This window comes from Phasianus colchicus, chromosome 21 (assembly GCF_987193195.1).
Source record: "Phasianus colchicus chromosome 21, bPhaCol1.hap1.1, whole genome shotgun sequence".
Classification (NCBI taxonomy): domain Eukaryota; kingdom Metazoa; phylum Chordata; class Aves; order Galliformes; family Phasianidae; genus Phasianus; species Phasianus colchicus.
This window is the reverse complement of record NC_143456.1, coordinates 10,794,905-10,818,428: the sequence shown is the minus strand read 5'-3', so window position 1 is coordinate 10,818,428 and position 23,524 is coordinate 10,794,905. Positions and strand designations below refer to the sequence as shown.

Below are 23,524 nucleotides of genomic sequence, written 5' to 3'. Positions count from 1 at the left end.
ACACACGCTCACTGTGTGCCTAAACAGTCTACTGATATCATGAAGTACAAGTAGAAAGTAAGTTTCACAAAATCTTAAGACTTTTGAAAGCTTATTTTTAACAATTTTTCTATTTGCGTATCGTGTGCTCTTTTAAATAATTTCTCTTTATAAAAAAAAAAAATCAGCATGAGAGTGATAATTTGAATAAAGATGCTAAGCTATCCTGTGATTCTTTAACTACTTACAAACTACCAATAAAAACATTGTACAAGTAATTTCCAAGTGGAAATAATGACTAGATGTAATAAAATCCAGATAATTCCATGTATCCTGTTGACTTGAACAGGACTAAAACGTAAATAAGAGCCTGGCTTGATTCCCTATGATGATTAGTGTATGGTTGGGTTTTTGGAGTGTACATAATTATTCTTGTGGAACAGAATCACATACAATTGTACATTTCATAGTAAAGATGTCTTTATTCCAAAATAATAAGGTGTTAGCCAGACAGCTACAAAACATCTACACAAGACTTTGGTAAGAAATATTCATGGTAGCCTTTTTGTAATTCCACAGCAAACAATGAAGGAAATCTAAAAATGCAATCAAACAAAATCTTGTTTTAAATGGTATGCTGCACACACAGAGTCCTACTGTACATTTGTTATGCCCCTAACTTTTCTTTTGTATTACATGTAAAGCTTCTACAGTTCGTACATTAGAAAAAAATAACATACACACAATGCTAAAATCTGATAGTTGAGGTCTACAAAAGTGGAGCGATGTCTGTGCTTTCAATTCAGCAGTATTATTCATGAGGTGAAAGTTCTCATTTTTATTGATGATAACCAGTGACTATTACACTACTAGAAAGTTTACAGTAACAATGCAATACTTCTACATATTGTTTATTAGAGCTTTTTTTTTTCTGAATAGAAAATCAACCTCATTTTTTTGTTCATTTGTTTTCGTTTGTTCTTTTTTTTTTTTTACAAAATGTAACAAGCTTAAATATTTTTTTTTGTATCAAGTTAGAAGAAAGACAAGTAAAGTGTTCCAACAGAAAAACAGTGTGAAAAGATGAACCTAAGCAGGAATGATCACACATTTCTGCCCAAATGCAACCTACGTTGTCATTGCATGGTTTAATGAGGTGGGAAAAACAAAATCCAACATTCGTAACTTTAATGAGCCTAAGAGAAATGACTGGGAGCCACACTGAAGAGCCTCCTCACTAGAAGACAGTTATGTCTGTGAAGCATCAAATTGCTAAGAACCGCAGTGAAAGGAAAGCCAGACTGATTTATTTTGTGTGGGCATTTTTGTAAGCATGCTCAGAAAAACACTGCATATTTCCTACATGCCTAAAGGTACATCTGGACTGCACAGCCTTTGGCAAAGGGAATCATTAAGAGATAAAACAGCTCGATGAACCAGAAAAACTATGAAAATAAAGACACCATTAATTTTAATTAATTATTTGCAGAAGCTGGCAAAGTTCTGCAGGATTAGCATGAACAGCTGGTACGGATCCATGAGAAAAAATGCACTCTGTAAAATCATATCATTTTTTTTTCCATTCAAGAGATGCTCTTCTTCTGTTCCCCCACCCCTGGCTCTCACAGGTCCAAGCACACAATCACCACTGTCACAGATCATACAGCTGAAGGCTCTCTTTGTTACCAACCCACCTCAGCTGGCTGGCCTCTCTCAGACTCAGCAGGAGCAGCTCACAGAAGTACTGAATGGCTCTGGTCCGTAGCCTTGCCTGGCTGGGCACCTGGCATTATTTGCTGTAGTCCTTCTCCACAACCATCTGTTTCTCTACCTGAAATGCGCTCGACTGGTCACTGTTTCACAGTCTTTATCACTGCATGGAATTTTGTTTTATTCTGTGGCTGTTAAATGAATAACTGCAAGGTAAGATCATCAATACATTACTTAGGGACACTCTTCATGCTATAGTGTAATGATAGTGCTATAGGGATAGAATTTTTCAGTAGGCACAAGGAGGCAAACTAACGTAAAAAGTATTTATTAAATGAGCCAAGCTGTGCAAAATATAAAGTGTTTGGTTTTAGCATGAAACCATTTTTTTGTTTTTCTCCTGGTTTGTCTCACTAAGAGCTTGCACCCATTTCATTTAGCAGCATTGGAAGAGGCTAAGCACTGCCCTATTTCCATTATTTCCCCAGCTCTCTCTTAATACCAGGTCTAAGAAAAGCAATAAAATACCTCAAGGGGTGGCATGTGACAGCTGTGGAAGTCCTGAGCAGTCCTTGCAGAGTCCAGTGTTGACTTGCTGATGAAAAGCCCTATGGTGTAATGCAACCTGCCCATCCAGATACAGGGAGGTAATGAGATCCCCAGAGCAGTGGCGGTTAAGTCAAACAGCCTCAGTGGACTGTGGTTCACATCAAATGTGGACACTTACAACCTTGGGTGCCGGGCTCTCAGGATTGTGACAGAGCATTAAAAAAGTAAGTTGTTTAAGGCTGATTTAAAGAGACTGTAACATAAATGCTTCTCCATTCATTTCTCTCAAGTTTCTTTTTTTTTTTTTAATGTTATGTTAGCATCAACAGTCTTTTATTTTCAGTGCATTGTTATTATTTATGTAGAGACATAGGTGTATGCTGCCTTTCCTGGACAAAAAGATAACCTGTCACCTTCATCCCTTATTTTTAACATTAAATTGTTAAACTTACAGAACAGTATTATATTCCAATACAAGTGAATCTCAAAGTCCCACACCTCATTAAGTGCAGGGATAACAGCTAAACTCTTCAGTAGAAGGTATAAAATAGAAAAAGCGATCAGAGTGGTTGGGAGCTAATTTCAGACAGTTTCTTGCTTAAGTGGCCAGGGAAGATGTTTATCCTGGCTAGTGCGTATCAAAGTGGATAATTCTCACAAATGTACTAACTTTTAAACCGTACTAAACTCCAAGTGAAAAGACAGAAATGACACTGCTGTAAGTATGTTCTTGTATCAATTTGTAATTTTTAATTTTGTGTGTGTGTAATTGTTTCATTTCAGCAGTTCCCTTCTTTTTGTTTGCTGTGAGGGATGCAGGAGAACCTAGCTCACCTATTCTCATAAAGCTCTTTCTCTCTTTGCCTGTGATCAACATCCGTCTGAAACTGCATCTAGTCCTGTAGTGTCTCTCAGAGGGAGGTTTTCCCATGACACAGCTGTTGTGACTCGCAGTGTTTGGACCAATTTCTCTTAGTTCTGTACCCATTTTGAGAGACAGCGGATAGGCATTATGATAGCCACGTGTTCTCTGTGTGTTGTGACCATGTTATGGGCTGACATCATATTGAGCTGCACAGATTATTCAAGTTGTTATTTAAGAAACAAAGACAATTTTGCATGGAACGCAGCATCCACGTGAACAAAAGTATATAGGGTAATTATTTCAACTATCACTTAACCCAATATTGTAAAAAGATAAACATGCACCTTTAATATTATTGAACCAGCATTACTGAAATTTTTCCTTGGCATAGTTGTATAATCACATAGGCACTGCTTTGGATTTTTAAAATCAAATCAAGAGAGAAATCCTCCCACATATGAAACATGTCACATCAACTTAGTTATGTTAATATGCATGCATCCCGTGTCTTTACAAGTAGTATTTCTATATGGCTATTCCATGTCCACAGGTATGTCTGTATTTCAGTTAAATGACTCACAATGACCTACTATTTTTATGCATTAAGGGCTAGCTGGAGCATCAAAGATTTACTCTCAGCATTAATCTGTGAGGAAATATTTATAAAATATATTTCTTGCACCAGCAAGACTAAAAAGCAAACCACACTGCAAAAATGAAAACTAATATACACTTTATATTTTTTTTTGTTTTAAAAACCAAACCAAGGTTGACTTTCCTTTTAGCTCAGAGTGCATCACATGGAAGCCTTCTGTTTTCCTAACAAGGATGAACATTACATGCTCTTAGCTCCTTTTTGTCTTTGCAGCTAGTAAACTGAGTACTTTTGGACCTCTTCTTTACCATCATGTAGCGCTCCTGAATTCCACCTCCACAGAGCGTAGAACATTCTGTCCAAGCGGTCCATGGTTTCAGCCTACAAACTACGGAAAAAAAAAAACCTGTCATATGGCTAAGTCTAAAGTGTACTACTGTGCATGTCTGTACAATTGCATCTTCAGAATTTAAGCTAGCATATTGTCTAGTTTATGCAGTGTTTAATTAAGGAACACAAATATACACGAGGTGCATTTGACAAACATTGGAAAATGTATTAAAAAAGAAATTTCCCGTCTCCATTATAAAACATAAAAATTGTTAAGTGTCAGACAAGCATGAACCACAAATTAGCAGTGATTCATATGCTGGTAACGTAAGCTATACAAGAATATGCTGCATTTTATTGATTAGAGGCATCCGTGCTTGAGTACTGCCCCTTATTCCAAAAGGAGCAGATTTCTCACAGTAGTCTGAATCTGAATCAAATTACTGAGGTAACTATGTTCAGATCACACGTGATTATTGTGATCACACATGGGCAGATGCAAGCCTTTCTCCACTGCACCCTAAGCATCGTACTTTTTTGGTCACAATCAAACACTGAAACAGCTGTACTTTATTTTGTTGCTAAAACTTTCCCTTGACTGTAACACTGGAAAAAGTTACCAGAGGATTAAGAGGAGCTGCTCACAAATTCTTCCCAGTTATATCCCAATTAAAGTCAGATGTGAGCATGCTAATCGATGGTTTCACACTCACCTGGATATTGCTCATTATCAATATTTTTTTTTGCTTGTTCGCTTCTTCTTTTCTCCCGGGCCTCTTTCCAGCGCCTTTTTTCCATACCTGGACCTCTCAGGCATTTCCTCACTCGACATTTTGTACGTTGGACAGTTTCTGGGCATGCTGTTCCTCCAAATTGTGGTTCTATTTTTATCATTCTTGTTCTGATCATGTGGCCCTTTCCACATGAGGTGTTGCATTCAGACCACTGGGACCACTCTGTTAGCTCACAGTCAATGGCTGCAAAGAATGAGAACTATTACACGGAGTCTGTGTTGTCTGGCAACCTAAGCATAAGGCCAAAAAGAAACATACAAACGTGCCCAGTGAGTATCTGCATCCTAAATACACAAATGAGAATTAAACCTCCACTTCTCCAGCAGATTTTGTGAGGCTGCATGTTAAAATGGTCTGAATTCATTTCTAGCAAAAATACTATTTGACACTTCCCTCCAGTTTCTTTTTCTAGAGCGGGGCTGGCAGATTGCTTTCCTAACAACAAATGTAAATAATTTCCCTGTGCCTTCTTCAATTTTTCATTCTATACATTATATTAAAAGACGTTAAAAATCAAGTTATATTTACAAACAGTCTGATACCTGAAACCTAAGCCTTGCTTTAACTGGCAGATGTACAGCTTTAAGCAGTCCATTTTGAGGCCCTGCATAAAACAGAAGAAAAACAAAACAAGAAAAACCTAAAAGGAGCTTTTTTTTTTTAAAGCACAAAGGAAAGAAAGTAACTTCTGTATTTTTTTTTTTGCTGCAGAGAGGGCCTGGGTGCCCTGGTGGATGACAGGTGGCCATGAGCCAGCAGTGTGCCCTTGTGGCCAAGAAGGCCAACGGCATGCTGGGGTGCATTAAAAAGAGCGTGGCCAGCAGGTCGAGGGAGGTGATCCTGCCCCTCTACTCTGCCCTGGTAAGGCCTCATCTGGAGTACCGTGTCCAGTTCTGGGCTCCCCAGTACAAAAAAGACAGGGATCTCTTGGAAAGAGTCCAGCAGAGGGCCACAAAGATGGTGAAGGGCCTGGAGCATCTCCCTGTGAGGAAAGGCTGAGGGAGCTGGGCCTGTTTAGCCTTGAGAAGAGAAGGCTGAGAGGAGACCTGATCCAGGTTTATAAATGTCGTTGGTGTGGGGGGCAGAGTGGCGAGGCCAGACTCTTTTCAGCAGTGTGTGGAGACAGGACAAGGGGAAACGGCCAGAAACTGCAGCATAGGAAGTTCCGCACCAATGTGCGCAAGAACTTCTTTACGGTGAGGTGACGGAGCGCTGGAACAGGCTGCCCAGGGAGGTGGTGGAGTCTCCTTCTCTGGAGATATTCAGGACCTGCCTGGACACCTACCTGTGTGACCTGGTGTAGGGAACCTGCTTTGGCAGGGGGGTTGGACTCGATCTCTGGAGGTCCCTTCCAACCCCTACGATTCTGTGAAAGGCTGCTAGTATCATTAAGTCTGTGTCTTAGAATTTTTCATCTTTTCAGTACTCCCTAAAGCCTCACACCCTAGTAAATAATAACCAAAATGATATTTCACATTATTTAATAAAAGCTGAATTAACAAATTGCAATAGAAAAGCCTTTTCTAGCCAATAAGTTCCATGAAAAATAATCTAGTTAGATATAAAGCCTCAGAAACCAGCTGGCAACATGGCACTAAAAGCAATCAGATCTTGTTCACTTTGCAAAGACTTAGGCTATTGCTCTTAACAAAGACAGCAAAGCAACCAGAAGTCTACACCACCCAAGAAGGATGAGGTTTTAGTCGAGTAAAGTTGAAAACTAAAATGCTGCTGCCTCCACACCATGCGCTGGCCTATGTGACATTCCTGGATTGTGAAGGAATGTAGATTAATAGAAAGGGTACAGTACAGGTCAGAGCTATATCAAAGACAGAGCCTTTTTCTTGTTCATTTTATGGACCAAAAGAATCTCGTGAGTGATGCTAAACTTTTATTTCCTTTCTTCCTCACAAGGGCACATTTTGCATTTGAGTACAAAATAGGACATACTTATAATTCATTCTGACTTGTTTGCTATTAGGAAGTGCACAGAACGTTGCCTGAAGTTATGGTATTATGTTAACTATGGAATAACCATATACCTAAAGCAATGCTCATCACCATAAGACTAAGTAAGGCAAGATGAGGACATAGTCATAATCTAGCTCTCAATAGCCAAAAGTACACAATAAGAAATAAAATGCCCCTGTGGATGGATTTCGGAGTAATACAGATGGAGAGCAAGAGAATATCATACCGTTTCCTTACAGAGTTCAAGGAGGCAATGACTGCTCTTACCAACTGCTGACCCATCCTCTACAGAATCTGAAAGCAGTTTATACAGCATTTCAGGTTTCAGAGTGCTTTCCTACAGCTAGACAAGTATTCCAGATGTGGCCTCACTAGGGCAGAGTAGGGGAGTGTGATCACCTCCCTCACCTGCTGGCCATACTCTTTTTAATACACTTTAGGATACCACCGACTTTCTTGGCCACAAGGACATGCTGCTAGCTCATGGACAGCCTGCAGTACACCAGGATGCTGAAGTCCTTCTCTGCAGAGCTCCTCTCCAACAGGTCAGCCCCTAGCCTGTGCTGATGCATGCAGTTATTCCTACCCAAGTGCAGGACTCTACACTTGCTCTTGTTAAACCTGCTCAACTATCCAGTCTGTCCAGGTCTCAGTGAGTGGCAGCACAGCCTTCTGGAGTCAAACACTCCTCCCAGCTTTGTATCATCAGCAAACTTGCTGAGATTGGACTCTATCCCATAATCCACGTAAGCAATGAAGACACTGAACAAGACCTGACCCAGCACCAACCCCTGGGGAACACCACTATGTACAGGCCTCCAAGGAGGCTGTGCCGCTGATCACAACTCTCAGAGCTCTGCCAGTCACCCACTTCTCAATCAGCCTCACTGTCCACTCATCTATCTTGTACTCTCTAGGCTTCATTATAAGGAATATTAAATAAGTTACAATATTAAAGGAAAAATGTGAACAAATATTACAAATAGCAATAGACTTTTGACCCAAGACTATCATACACAAAATTGGTTTCCCCCTTCCCCAGAGGTTTCCACACTTACGGCATTCAGGCAGCATGCATTTCTCTGCTTGCTCCAGTTCCTCATTGCAGTCTCCAAGCTCAGCCGCAGATTTCAGCATCCTCTGCCGGGTTCGCATTCCCTTCCCACATGTTACGCTGCAGTCGCTCCATTCAGACCATGGGGATAGAAGGCAGGGAATAGTATCTAATATGAATATAAAAAGGTGATGAGTACTTGTTATATGTAATCTACAAAAGTATGCACTTTGAAAATAACACAGGTGGAAAACATACTTCTATCTGCCTTCCACCACCTATACTTCATTGTCACTTTGGACAAAATGAGTCACAAGCAGAATGATACTTCTACAGAAGCTCAGGGAAAAAAAAAAAAAAAGAGGCTTGCTTGGTTTTAATACCTTTTCTTTACTATGTTTTTCTATATCTATCTTATTCATCTCTGTACAGTCTCAATATTATCAGAGGATAAACAGCAAGAAAGTATGTTTCAATAATAATTCCTGTAGAAAACGTGTATTGTTCTTGTACCCAGAACAGGAAGTCATACTGACCTAATGTGAGATGGGATATTTACCTTCCACATTTAACTTAATTTCATTTTGTCATTGTTGAAAATCTTAACGTTTCTTTAAAAAAAACCCACAAAACTAACAGAATATTTAGAGGTAGGATAAGGATGAGGCTGACTGGTTGAACAAAAGGTGCAACTCAGTTCCTGGACTGCTCACAGGCTAAAAGAAAAGGGCATGGTATCATTCTTGACTTATTATTAAATACACCTCATATCCCATAAAATTAGAGTATGGCTTGTGAGTAGCACACCACTGAATACATTTTACCTATACTTAGGTTCTGTTGGTGAAAGTGGTTCATAGTGCACTTTCCTTAAGGGATCCAATCCTCAGGAGGACCAGAAAAAGCAATGCTGCTTGTGCTTGGGCTATGTTCTGTGGTGTGATGGAGCAGCACATCAGAAATGATATCTCTCTCTGTAGCAGAGGAGATGAATTCACAGACACTTACGGCATTCAGGCATCATGCATTTCTCTGCCTCTGTAGTTTCTGCCTTGCACATGGATCCATCAGCAGGAGTCATCTTGATCATTCTGTGTCGTCTTTTCATTCCCATGCCACAGCTAGCACTGCATTCATCCCACTCTCCCCATTCAGTGACAAGGCAGCTGCTAGGGGCTACACAAAACAGAAGATCCTTCAGTAATAGGGCTCATATGAAAAAATGTATCAGGCAGTTCTTCTATTAACTGGATTTTACAAAGCTAAAAGAAATACTTACAACATTCCTCATTTACAATACATTTCTCAGTTTCTTCAGTAGGCACTTTGCACATAGAACCATCTTCTGGGAATTGTTTTACATATCTCTCTCTAGATCGCGTTCCCATTCCACAGGAAACACTACAGGGGGACCATGTAATCCAGTCAGACATCATGCAAGTGGAACCATCTAAAATACAGAGGACCATTTCAATTGCTAATATTTACATGATCACCTGCCCACCCACCAATAAATCTACAGCTGTCCATTTATATGCAGAGTCACTTTAATGTTGCCTCTCACATCCTATCTTCTCTGTTGCTTACTTTACTCCTTTCCTTTACACTTCTGTGTACTCCATGCACCCACTCAGCTAAACTGCAGAGTTCATCACAGACCATTTGAAATTGTATTCTTCTGCAGTTGTTCTTATTTTTGCTAAAACCCAGATCATACAGCAGAATTTTAAAAGAAAAGAGTGGCCCTATGCATTGTTCTTCTGTACCCTTTCCTCTTGATTACCTTCATCACTGCAGCCTGGACCCATGCATGGCTGAAAATCTTGAGTATCAGGACAGGGCACACTGAGGTCCAGCTGAGCTTTAAGCATTCTCTGCCTCATCCTCTTGCCCTTCTCACAGGTAGAGGAGCTGCAGGCTGACCAGGGGGACCAATTTGAATATATGCAGGTCTCAGGGGTATCATCTAAAAACAAGAAAAGGCAGTAAACATTAACAGTACATCATCTTCCGTCCGCTTCTCTTTAAACTTGGCTAGGAATTACTTTAGATGTTAAGGTGAAATGTTATTTCTTTCTGCACTCTAAACCACTTCATTTTAACTCAAAAACCTGACAAATTTGATTTGAAAAACAAAAGAAAAAACCCAACACCACTTTACGTTGAACCCCCTAAAGGTTATCTTTTATTGCTTTTATTGTTATTGTCATCTGCCAGCTACACATGCAATGTATTTCCTCTATAAGTGGAGGCTAATAGTACATACATACTAGAAAGGACGAAAAACTAAGTCACTTTCTGACTAATAAGTGCGAATAAGTGGAACTTATTTCTGCTCCTAAGTTAGTTTCTTACTATATCTAGAAATAACAGTGGAGAACAGAACAAAGTATAGTCCAGCAGAAACTAATTCAGAAAGTACCTTCTTCTTTTTCTTCTGGTGCTAGATCTGCCACAATATCATCTATGTTATCAGGTACGATGTTGCACTGCTCCCCCTATAAACAAAGAAATGATCGTGGAGGTTGGATGTAAGAATCTGTATGTGTAGAGGGGTTGAGACAGTGCACTGAGAGGCACTGCTGGAGCTACAGCAGCAACAAGAGAAAACACTGAATAACTCATTAGATCGTGTTTTTTTCTCTTCTATTAAAAAAAAAAATCTGCAACTAAGCAGATTCAGTAATTATTGGAAGTTAGACAAAGAGTATCTCAAGATAATTTAAAATGCAAAAACAATATTTTCTACCATTATATTTATTGGAGGTAGATTAGGGAGCAGAGATCTGGTGGCAGGAAGAAGAAAAAATTTTGTCTTAGAGATTGTGGTTTTTGCTTCCTTGAGGATTTTATGTATAAAATTGTACCTTGCGTGCAATTCTTTCAATGACAACTCTGGCTACCAGCTTGATAGATCCTCCTTCTGGATCATAAAATGGACTTTGAGGGTGATCTAAGCTTGTAAGCGGTCTGATCTTCTCTTGAGGAACTGTAGGTTTGTTAGGAGACTGCGGTCAGAAGAAAGAAAACAAAATATGGTTAAGAACAAAATGAGCAAAGTAGTATACAGGCACATAATCCACATGACTGCGGATTAAATAACTTCCATTCTTCACTGACTTCAGGTAAATTCAGGCAAATAAATTTAGGTGAAATGCATTGCAAGTCAACCAAATACCTCATAGGTAACACCACTGTCCGTGCCGGCATCCCAGGGGATTAAATCCTGCACAACTTTCTGAACCCAGCCGCAGTCCTTGGTGCAGAGGTCCTCAGCAGAAAGGCCCACGTTCCAGTCAGGACTGGGCCCCAGCATGGTGAGGAAGGACATCAGGTGCCGGTGGCGATCAACAGAAAACTCAGCAGAGGGAGCAGCTCTCCTGCAAATTGAGCGCACAAAGGTTTTTAGCAACTGCACTCAAATTTTTTGTTAGAGGGCAAGGAAACTGATGCTTCATAACGTGAAACACTGGCGTGACACTGCACAGAGGTGAGAAGCAGGACACTTATGAAAAACACAGAGTGGAGGAGGAAAAAAAAAAAAAAAAAAAAAGCAGGGCATCATGTTGAGATTTTGGTTGCTGGGATGGTTCTGACTAGCCTCCCCCTGCCTCTCCCCCCCCCAAAAAAAAAGAAAAAAAGAAAAAGAATAAAAAGAATACAAATTCCAATGTCCAAAAGTGCTTGGAAATGTATGTGTGTGTATGAAAAGGCACTGATCAGTGCCATTTTAGTGCTCATGTGAGAGTAAGTGAGAGATTGATAGCTGCTGCCAGTCCCAGAGAGTTCAGCCAAGACTTAGGCAGGTCCCTGCCAGGGTGTGTGAAAGCATCGCTATTCATCTGGCCTTTGTCAGCCATTCTCTTGGGAAGAACTGATGCTGCAACATGCAGTGTTCTGCCATGCTGAGGAGCAACTACCACATTCCTACACACAGGGAAACTGTAGGTTTCTGTTTAACAGCTGAAAAGCTGGAACTCTTAGTGGCATCTTTCCCATGAACAACAATGAATGCTGACGCATTTAATATATGATTTTGGCAATCTTGTACTACCAAACATTTGCCTGATGTCATTGCAAGTTTTCTTCAGTTACAGGACTTGGATTGATAAAGCCAGGTTTTTTTTTTTTCCTTTTTTCCAGTGTTATGCCAAAAAATACTGCTTTTTAGATACTTTTCGAGCATCTAAAGTTCACAGATTCTTTATATACATTTTTTATATACATTTGCTGTTTTTCTTTTACTGTGTTACTTGTCTCTTTGGATAGGGTACCTGCATGTACATAATGCACATACGCTGTTCTCCTGCCCCAAGGAGTTTGTTTTTATTATAAATGCTTGCCTCACTGTCAAAATGGGGCGTTTTGTTTTTCATTTGTGCATTTATTCTGTCTCATACTGCTCTCAGTACATTAAAGCAAAGAAATAAACAAACGAAACCCAACAGCCCAAGGACAGTGTTCCTCAATAGTTCTCATGCAGTTTCAAATGTCCAAGTTAGCGTACCCAGTTCCCTTCCCAGAGAGAAGTTGCATAAGAAGGCACCTCTGTTCTGGGGTCTTCAGGAATTGTTTCTTACTGTGTAAAATGCCTTATATTGAATTGAAGACACTGAGTAGAAGAGTTTCTAAGTGTTTGATGGCATTAATTCTCCCTTTCCCAGAAGGAGATGCAAACAACTCTTTTTCCCCCATGACAGACTGAAATCTGATTTCAATGGAAAAATTTCTCTACTGTAAAGTAATAAAATAATGAATGAAGGTATCAAATGCTCTCTTAGTCAGTACAGTATTCTGATATATTTGTCAAGTACATAGTGATTGTTCTTTAAAAATCTACTTAACTACATGACTTAGTAGCTTAATGGGGTTCAAAGAGTTTCTGAAAGGACACAGAAAGAGTCTAAACCATACACAAATAACAGTGAATAATTAAATAAATGCCTATGTGTATGCCTGATCTCAAGGTTAGAAATACGTCTGAACACAGGACAGACACCCAGATCAGCTGTTTCAGAGGAAAAGCCAGAGCAGTGTCCTGACATTACATCTCACTGCACTATGCAGATGTGCTCTCCGCAAAACAGGAGAGGCAGACACTCCTACAGGTTGAAGACAAAAGATCAGAAATCACAGGAAGCCTACTTCAGACACATTGTAATGAACATCCTTCATCGCTTGCTATCCTGCATTGTCTCCAAATGCTTTCTTAGGAAAGTAAATATTAATTATGCTATTAATATAATTAAACACTGTGTGTTTAAGTCTAATTGTCAATTCAATATTTTGAAACTGGGTAAAGTGTAAAGTGTAAAACACTTCATAGGAGATGCTCTGCCTACAAGACTTGGCATGCATTACATCACATCAGCAATCCTGAGCCTCCCGTAACTCTTCAGCTTCAAGCACTGTGCAAAAACTGGTTCCTTCTTTAGGACAGCTTGGGTCAGAGCCATTTTACAGTACTTTATCCCATGATTGCTCAGCACAGAAAGGTAGAAATTGCTAGAGGATGCACAGAGGCCAGTTTTCTCTTTATTCTTCTACCACTCATGTGCAGGTGTGCACATGCTGTCTGCAGTGCAACATAACATTGTAGGTGGAACATAAAAACTGTTTTGATAGGCAGGCTTGAAAAGCATTATCATAAAATAACCTTGTTGGGCTTCCTACTTCATTCTAGCAACTACTTTCTGCATGGATACTTGTAAACAGTGTACCTCGCATTTGAACCAGACCTGTACAACATCGGCATGTGTGATTTGCAGCCCTTCTTGAATTGCTCTAATTAAAGAAGGGAAACGGGCTGTCCTAAGGTGCAGTCAAATTTTAAGAAAGTTGTCATCTGTGCCAAGTTGTGCATTTGACAGTGTCCACAAGAATTCAACTGAGTTGAATTTGCTGTAACAGACAAATATGTCACTTTTCCCTACACATGTACATGCATAAAAACAGAGGTGACTATGAGTTGCACAGCAAATTCTAAACATCTAGGTAAGCTCGAGGTGACAACCCTCAGAGCCCCACAGGGCTGGGATTGCTGCTTTTGTTGCTTGAAGCTGGCAGTACTTTTCCACTGTGAGCCTGATCAGCCTGCTGACAATTCCTGTCACATAACACAGAGTGAAGCAAAGTTCTAGAGAGTGTCCTGCATCCTAATTTTTTTTTTCCCATTTTTTTTTTAATTTTTTATTTTGCTTTCTCTTTGTTAACATGATTTGGATCCCCAGCTATATGGATGACACAAACAGCATCACAAGAAGATGCTCCTTTCCTTTTTTTTTAAAAGGTTAAAAGGGCACAAACACGACTTTGCTTTGTTTTCCCTAAGTGAAAAATCTAGTTGCTGATGCTATCGCTGCCAGGAGCTGAGGGGTTAAGAAGGTCTTTGACAATGCAGTGGAAAACTCAACTTGCTGCAAGACATATTTTTGAGTGTTGAATCAATACTGATGTGTTCTACTGCCCTCCCTGTAAAACATAACAGAGCACAGCTAAGGAAGATTATAGAGAGTGAGCGGACAGGAATAGCGAAAGGAATATTTTGCAGAATAAAACTTCGAGGCTATTCCTGGTTTACTGTTTGATTTGCATACAAAGGAAAAATATAAAAAGACAGCCAAAGCGCACACACTCTGTCTCCATAACACTAAGCAGCTCAACAAATAAGACCACCTACAGGGCTGACTTTGTACCATCACAGCCGGTTTTTACTACTGGCTGCCCTACATACACACAGGAGGAGCCCGTCCCCACCTGGGCTCTGCTGAAGGTGACCCCTGGAGTGCTGTGTGCCCACACACTGCGGTGATGGGCCAGCTCCAGGCAGCGCTGGCAACAGGGCACCTGGTGGCCTGAGCCTGGTGAGCAGCACAGTGACGGAGGAGTTCGGCCTGCCTCTAGTCCCAGGTACACGTTGGGAAAGTAAACTACAGTGCAAAGAACAGTCAACAGATTTGATTGACATTCCTACAAAAAGGTTGAAACACGTCTTAATGCCAAGCTGTTATTGTCTCTGAGTGCCACATCAGAGGCAGTGACAGTAAGAGTCTATTTTGTTTTGAGAAGAGTAAAGAAACCTGTCACAAATTCTCAGCCATGTGTCTTTTTGCTTTGGAAAAAAAAACAGAAACCAAAAACACTCTCTTGCTTTGCTACGCATCAGCTCTTAAAATGAAAATAGTACCCATAACCAGCTAAAGAACATGGACATACACAACTGAGTAAAGGATTACCTCATTACCAGTGACATTAAAGCCACTAATCAGAACAAACGCTGCTGTAAAATAGCATTAGTCAGGGCATTTTTAAAGCATTACAAAAGCAAGGGACTTCGCACAGCAGGTTCTTTCAGCTTTTTCATATTGTCAGCTAGAAGTACCTTGAATGCTATTTTAGGTAATAATGATATCTTATTCATTAACATGCCATATATTTACTTTAAGACCTTCAGCATGGTTCTAGCATATAAGAAATGTGACCAGGCTTTTGTCACTAGAAAATAAAGCTCTCAGATATCTCAAGTTAGGCCTGTAGTTTCTGAAAAGCTGCCTTACAGCAGATAGATCCTTTCTGACCACAATGCCTATGAGGCTAGTTACTAGAATATCTGCAAAATGTGGATATGCCTTCAACTTACCTTCAAAGATTTTAAAATATTCTCATGCATTTCAACACCATCTATTTTGCAAGTGTCAGGAGCTCAGAATTTTCCCCCCGGTCCTGTGTAACCCCTGAAGATGACCAGAATCTTTCCACCTTCATTAATACAACACACATTTCATATCATCCAGCCTATACAAAAGGCATGTATATGACTTTTGGTGTCTGAAAATGAGGATTAGGGTAAATCACATTCCTAGCAATGAAAAGAAATAGTGATTCAAAAATTTAAATTCTGCATATAGATTCTAATAATAATATATATATATATATATATATGTATATATACAAGATATATAAATGTAGATTTAACTGATAAACTCTTGCCATTATTTGGAGAGTACTTACGCAGGAGGAAGATCATAGGGTTACTAAGTAGACATGTAATTGTGTGAAAATAATGCATACAGGATTACTCACAAAGTTATAAAGTGAAATGATTTTGGCTTAAGCAAAGACAAGAGGTGGCTGGAAAAAAACATTAAAATAGTAACTATTAATGGAAGGGATGCATAAGAAAAACAAGAGCAAAGATAGAATGGGATGAGTAAGTTTGTTCTAATTGAATATTGCAAATCTGTGTAAAGTTCTTTGTAGTGATTGTTCTTAGCTGAGAAGCCTTTGCATGTCTTAATACCCAACTTTTTTCTTGGCTAGTGACATTTGAATTTTAAATAGAAAGAAAATGGTAAGTGATAGAAAATGAAACTGCCATATGTGGTTGCTCTGACAAAAAAAAAGATGGAAAGGTTGTTTTTTTTTCCTTTTCCAACAAACACATATGTTCTCCCTTACTTTTTTGAGACTAAATTATGAATTTCTTAATGTGGGAGTCAGCCCATCTGCCAAACAATGAAGCTTTCCTGACTCTCTATAGTACATGTAACAGTTAAAGCATTCATTCATTTTATAAGCATGATTTCACTTTTTGATTAGGATTTAGTTGACATCTTATCAACGTATACAACTGTGAAGACTTAGGTAAATTGTAGTACTTGACAACAGCATACGACTGTGTGCTGGAAGAGTTAGAAACTTATGGAGGACTGTGTCAGCCTTGTGATTCTGGCATGCAACCCAGAAATCAGGTGAACTTGTTTTCTGTTAAAAATAAGAGGCTCTGCTGTTCATTTAAATGGAGCTCTGCAAATCCATTAAAATAGGATAATCCAGCTGCACATACAACATTGAGACTACTCCATCTTGTTAAGTTCCTAAGATGTTAATACAGTGGAAATTCGTATGGTTAAGATCTTTGTCTTAATTATCCAAACGTAAAATGTACTTTGAGCTCAACTGGATTCAATTTCAAATTTAGATGAAAGATCAAACCTGGTAAACGTGCCAGTTATTCTGTATGGGTTTTTAAATTGTGTTTTCTCTGGGTCTTACTTCAAATATTTCTTTTGGTTTGGGTGAAACAAATATTTCTGCTTTCTGGATAAAATTTGTCATTTACTTTCTGGAGGAAGGATGTGCTGCAGAAGGGGATGGTGTACCACAGGAAACTTTTGGACATAAAGCGCAGGAATTCACCCATTAGTCAAATGGGAAGCTGGAGCACATAGAATTGTTTTGCAACTCCAGAGTGGTTTATGTATTTGCCTTCATGTTATCAGAAGATGCAATAACTGACTTTTTCCCTATCTGTATTTTATTTGCAGATGAGATTGTCCTTTATGCCTTGCTATCTATATGCCTTCTGATTAGACTCAGTTAGAATTCTTCTATTTTTGATGATACTGAACTTCACTGGATTCATCCCAGCTATCTATAAAATCATAGAAGGAGAAAATAGCTGAGCTAGACACACCATCGTGTTGCCATAGAAACAGGAAATGATGTCTGGCTTTCTCATGCCTCTGATTTTGTACACAAAATCCCCAAACTTTGAGAATGTTTCTTAGCAATGTGCTGTCATGTTGTGGAAGAAAATTTCATTTAAGTCTGGACTGGCAGATACAGGCTTGTACCCCCACCTTAGGCTAGACAGGGCAACATGACAGTGGGAGATAACAAGATAGGGATTTGTGGAAAAAAGAATAGATTTTCAAAATAAAAGGTAAAGACACACACAGTAGGGACACTACAGAAATGAAAGTTGCCATGAAAGAATCAAAATGTATACTTTCTAAATCATGGCATTTGGAGACTGGGGAGAAGCAACAGAAATCTTTGCATCACATGCTATTCCCAGAGCACATCACTAAGCTACTTAAGTTACCATGACTTTGAGCTGCCAGGTGCAAATAGTACAACCACGCTAGGGAAAGATTACATCTAAAAAGCACACAGCTACACAACGTGATGCGGCTTTTTTGTTTTATGGTTTTCTTTCTTTGCAGTAGGACATACAATAGCATCCCTAGAAAGCGTGCAAGAACATCATAAGCTACTATCACAGCTTATAACTAACTGGATCATTTTTTAAGTCTAAAATGATAAACTTTAATTATTAAAATTGCACTCCTGTTCATTTGTGAGCAGTTCAGCAAGAAACCTGAAATTTTTAAAGATGAAGCTTTTTCATTTTCTCCATATAACAAATATTCTGCTAGAAAGCATTTTTCCATGTAGGATTATGACAAGAGATCTCATCAAATAAACTGAATTCATAAATCTGAAAAAGATACTTTAATTGACACATCTGAACTTATTCTGTAGATAACCTATTTTTCCTCTAACAAAAGACTTCCTCCTGCCTTTATTGCATTTCCCACTAAACTTCTACTTTAAGAAGCTTGTTTCTAAAAAAATAGGTTGTACTCAGAATAGTTCTGTGATCCTTAGTTTTAAGACTTCAAGAGAATTTTTTCACTTGTCATTAACAGAAGAAAGAGGTCACGCTGTAGGATGACTAAAGAAAGAGTGTTTCATCATCTACATCTGTCTGTGCAATATATAAACCTCAGGTACAGATGGTTCATACATGCTATTTTCTTCTACCTCTTCTTGCTGTTCGCCAGTATATCTCACATTTCACTACTGTAGATTGTTCTGTGTTCCAAAAGGCCTCACTCCAAAAACATTTCTCCCATCAGTCTGAGTGAGCTCTGCACTCAGTTTTGCTTTCACTGCCTCTGTCTTTCGCCGTGTCTTTCTCAAACTTTTGTTCATCCACTTATGCTTTCTATGGCCTCTCAAATAAGGTCAGTTTCTGAAGAAATAATGAGCTACCAGACATCAACAAGCAACTGTGGCAATACTGAGATCTTTATACTTCATTAAACATGGTCAGATGTGAGTTTTTCAACTCATTGATTATTGTTTTTCCAAAACATGGCAATACAAGATTTTTATAGTTATCAAACTATTAAAACGTTTTATATCTAAGCACAACGCTGTATTTTGCTCCAGTTTGGCTTGGAAATTTCAATCTGAATGCTTAAAATACAGTGAAATTAAACAAACAGAAAAGAAGGCATAGTAATAAGTATCAAACAAGGAGAACTATAGTTGATATGTAACATTTTGCACATTTTATGCTTGCCAAATGTGAAACCATTTGTCAAAATCACTCAGACAATCAGGTGACAGAACATGCAACCTTCCTCCAGTCAGGCAAACACTGAAATAACTCGCTACTGTTCTGTGCCTGCACTGAGCTGTAACGTGTTAACGATACACTGTGCAACATCACCCTGTAGAAGCTGGGATGGACACATCCTGAGGTATTTTCCTTGAGATCGGGATTTCCCAGTGCCTTACCTACCTCTGGCTGACCTCCCGGAGTGCCCTCAGAGGGCAGACCTCACTTCTGGCCCACAGCTTTCCCTTGCACTCCTACTGTGCTGCAGCCACGGTCCCCAAGCAGCCTCCTGTCCCCAAAACATGGCAGTCTCTCAGCACCGTCTCATTCCATAGATCTGCTCCTGCTGCAGAATACTTCTTATGAATGTAGATAGCTTAGGCAGCTCTTCATTATGAAAACTGTGCATGGCTATAAATGAATAGGCTACAGAGATTGTGATGATCTCATCACAGAATTAAGGTAGAGTTTTAAATTTAGATGAGACATACCTCACACACACACACAGTCTTTTAAAAATATTCCCGAAGTGCCTACTTAAGGCAAAATACAAGCCACACTACACAATATCACAATTATTCTCATAGAAGTGTATCTCTACTTGAAAAGAGATGCTTAGGGATTTAAGAAGTACTTCCAAGCATCTCAAAATTTAAATCAACTCATCTGTCAAGAGAGAAGCACATCATAATTCTTCAGAAAAAAAAAAACCCTCTTTTTGGATAACATAGATCCAGCGATATGTCAAATATAACCACATTTCACTCATCTCACTTCATTATAATGGCAAGTCACCAAGAATAAATTTGTAACTGAGACAGTTTATCAGCCTGTGCCTTGTTCCAATTCTTCATGCTCTAGCTACTAGCTATTTTATATCCTTTTATTTTTTGAGTTGTTCATGACGACTTGTTATGAATGAGACAGTTAGGCTTGTACAAATTTAATTACTTCTTGGCTGGAAGTTTGATTTTCCTGGATGCTGCAGTTATTGCATTGAAAAATCACGTTATTGTGACTTCAGTGCACTTCAGGTACAGAACCGTCTCTGTTACAATGACAGTAACAGGGTTGGCTTTTATGGCAGACTGCTTAACCACATGCTGTTCAAGTAATGATCTTACTACTATGGTCAAAGATCTGTCAATACTATGAGCTATTAGCAGCAGTCACAACTTAAGCTATTTCTGCCAACAACCCCCACCCCCAAAAAAATCTTTATATTGGTCATTAAAGTTGGCTTTAGAACACAATTTTACATTGTCCGAGTATGATAATTACTTAGGTTTCTGTTTTAATCAGTTGCTCTATTTGAACTGTTCATACTATCCACTTCACTATATGGAGAGAGATTGTACCCTCACAAATCATACTGATGTCACTACTTATATGAGGAAAGTCAGAAGTGTCATCTGCTAACTGAACAGCTATGCAGAAATGAAATCATCTGCATTGTTGCTTTGAAGTAAATCAGCTGACATTAATAGCATCGCCATGCACACTGAGAGAAGAATTTATCTGTAATACAGAAGTTTAAGTGATTTTTTTTTAAAAAGAAAATAATTGAAAATTGAAGGAATGTTGAACTTTGTGAATAAAAATCACGTCTTTGTAGAGCCTTACACTTATTAGGCTGCTTCTGTAGCAGTACTGCTACCAAGTGTATTCTGTATTCTCTATAATGACTCAATATATCAGATATTCTGCGAGGGCCGTACTATTCACAACTGTATTAAATATTCACTACTATTTGCAACTATTAAAGAACAGAAAATCTTTTGCAGAAGTCTATTATGCTATCAAAATCTTTCTGGTGTCCAAAGCAGCAGGGTGTTGGAACAGAGTTGTGAGCTCCCCTGTATGTATCCATCACACACCAGCTCTCTACACACAGAGCCAAAGTCCCACGAGCACTCTGAGGTCACTAGGTTGTGCTCACAGCACAACAAGGAGTTGCCCACGTGACCAACGTCACTTTCTCTTTAATTAAAATAACATCCCAGCCTTTCATATATTCAACCTTTACTCACCAGAAGATATGACAGCTGCTTTGCTTTCCTCTTACAATAAGCATTAACTACACTTAAATTTTCACCATTAAAAGAGACTTAAAAGTAGTGCACCCATATGCACATCAAGAGACGCTCAATGGGTTAAATGAAGCTACAGATGTACATATAAACGTGTGAAGCAAGAAAATACCTGAACCTTCCTTTCCTAAAAGTACAGAAGGAGAAGATAAATGCAGCATTAACCAATTAGGAGAAAATACCTAACAAGCGTGCAACAAAAATGAGCATTATACAGAATATAATACGTAGCAATAAATAATAAGCTTCCTTGTTGCTCTATAACCCTCTGCTGACTCTTAGTCACTGTAAGTGAAATTACACATGTACGAGCTACAAATCATTAGGCGGATGGTGTTTATAAGCAATTTGTAGAATCAAATGTTAATGATATACAGTGAATAGATGATTAAAAGACTATGAGATGAACTTCTCTTATCTCTTTGGAGGAAACAAAAAATAAAATTTAAACCACTACAGCTGGTTAAATGCTGTTTAGAATAAGTCTGTATTCAGGCTCTCAGCATGCCAGTTAAACAGTTGTGTGTTAAGCATTTCAGTTTCTCTGCTGGGCAGTCTAAGGACTTGATTAATAAAGCAAGTGAATAATTTATTTCTAGTGTTTATTTTTATGAACTGCATCCTGACACTGTATAATCAATGAATATACGGATGTTACAATTAAGAAATATTCAAGAAAGTTAGGCTAAACAGGTTATCGCGCTAAAGAAGAATGGATGGAAAGCTTACCCTTGTCCTGGGCTCACTGAGAAGACTCCAAGAGTGATCTCCAAAAGAGATCCCTCCCCAGCTGTAGTCAGCTCTTAAATGGGTTCTAGGAGAGGTGCAGCCAGGCTCCACCCCGTCCAGTAGCACAGCTGAATTGCCTTCACCTGTGCTCCTAGGGCTGACTCATTGCTTGCCTCGGGTGGTCAATCAGAGGTACAGGCATGATTCAGCAGTTCCCATACAGACAGCAATATCAGCATTTACTGATAGAGCGTTGGGTGGTAGGACAGAAAATTGTTTCAGCTTCTTCATGGGACACAAAAGAAGGAATCACAAGAGGTAATCCTAGAGTAGGCAGCACAAGAGGGTACTGATTTTGAATATAACCTATAAGTATTCTTTAATATATATCTTATGAAAGGAAAAGTGCCAACTTATTGGTGGAATGTGTGCACTTACATTTTATCCATATCAGCAGCTTAGAAAAAAATAGATAATTCATAGAGAGGGATAGGTAAATTAATTTCTCTTATTCTACAGATGGATAGGTATAAACATCAACTTCATAAATTATTTTTAAAAAATTACTTCTGAAGTAGTTCCATAGAATCTTAAAAGGATTCCACAAATGATGTATTTATTTTATAGGGAAACACAAACATGCCTACTTAAAATCTTCATTCTAAAAATACACACCCATCTATTATAAATGTAATGCAAATTTATTTAATTTATTCCTATTTCCAGCACAGAGAAATTAAGTAATGGAAAATCAATTTCAGATCTAAGCAAATTATTTGCACTATTGTTTATTTTTTCCTACACTGAATTCAGTAAAAAAGGAAACCTACATATGTTTTTTCTTTTCCAAGATGTACCTAGTTCATGCGTTGTACTTTAAGTACTTTGCAGGTGTCTAAAAAAAAAAAAAAAAAAGCTAAAAACCTGGAAATGGCGCATATTTTTCTTGGCCACAAACATCCCCCCTTCCAAGGTAGTCAGGAACTAAAAAAAGCTATGGTCATTGGTGTAAGTACCACAAAATAAAGACAGTGATTTCTAACAAGGAGAACATGTCACTGAGCTGTGCTTATCCCACACATACCCTTCCCCATCTCACGAAGCTGGTTAACTCACTCTTCACCACATATTTTTTCATATGAATCTCCTTCAGAGGCTCTTCTGTCTCCCCTCCCTTTTCTTAAGGAGAAGATTCTAGTGATTGCTTTCTTTCTCTGGCTAATACTTACATGTTCCATGCAAAATGGCAAAGCTTGAGCAAAAAGAACATGGTTTGTGGTACTCAAGGATGCTCACTATGTAGCTTGCTGCTTTGCCTTTTACATACAGAGAAAAGCATTGCCATTCAACTCTCCTCAGGAAGAAAGAAGAATTAAATATAGATTTTCCAAGTACTGGAACAGTCTTCTCTACATCAGGAGAAAGTATTTTGCTGGCCATATGGATGTCTGGCTAACTTAAACAGTGTAAGTGAAGACTTCTGTCAGATCAGACCCTTGCTAATGCAATAGGCAGAGGAATGACTGAATTCAGGAAGTAAAATTGATTTACTTGCGTCCGTTGGCTATCAGAGGTCTCCTCACCCTTGTGAAAACGCAGTCAGTTCTGGGGATGTTGAAGGTTAGTTGTATTTTATGCACTTAGTAATGTTACTCCTGCCTATTTAG

The 23,524-nt window shown here is 38.8% G+C and overlaps 1 protein-coding gene and 1 long non-coding RNA gene across 2 annotated transcripts in view; both read right to left on the bottom strand.

Moving 5' to 3' along the window:
- Positions 1-441: 441 nt before the first annotated feature.
- Positions 442-23,524, bottom strand: part of LOC149915326 (spondin-1-like) — a gene marked incomplete at its 5' end in the record, with an annotated part of 55,049 nt that continues 31,966 nt past the window's right edge. Inside the window, 9 exons of the mRNA XM_090122305.1 lie at positions 442-4,086; positions 4,742-5,005; positions 7,852-8,016; positions 8,856-9,023; positions 9,127-9,297; positions 9,631-9,813; positions 10,270-10,345; positions 10,715-10,855; positions 11,026-11,227. Coding sequence (XP_089978431.1) covers positions 3,923-4,086; positions 4,742-5,005; positions 7,852-8,016; positions 8,856-9,023; positions 9,127-9,297; positions 9,631-9,813; positions 10,270-10,345; positions 10,715-10,855; positions 11,026-11,227 — 1,534 coding nt within the window. The remainder of the gene's footprint in view (positions 4,087-4,741; positions 5,006-7,851; positions 8,017-8,855; positions 9,024-9,126; positions 9,298-9,630; positions 9,814-10,269; positions 10,346-10,714; positions 10,856-11,025; positions 11,228-23,524) is intronic.
- LOC149915327 (uncharacterized) lies at positions 11,236-21,896 on the bottom strand. Its single transcript, XR_016459191.1, has 3 exons — positions 21,858-21,896; positions 19,222-19,384; positions 11,236-11,352 (listed from the first exon to the last, which is right to left on the bottom strand). It is a non-coding gene; the product is annotated as an uncharacterized LOC149915327 (long non-coding RNA).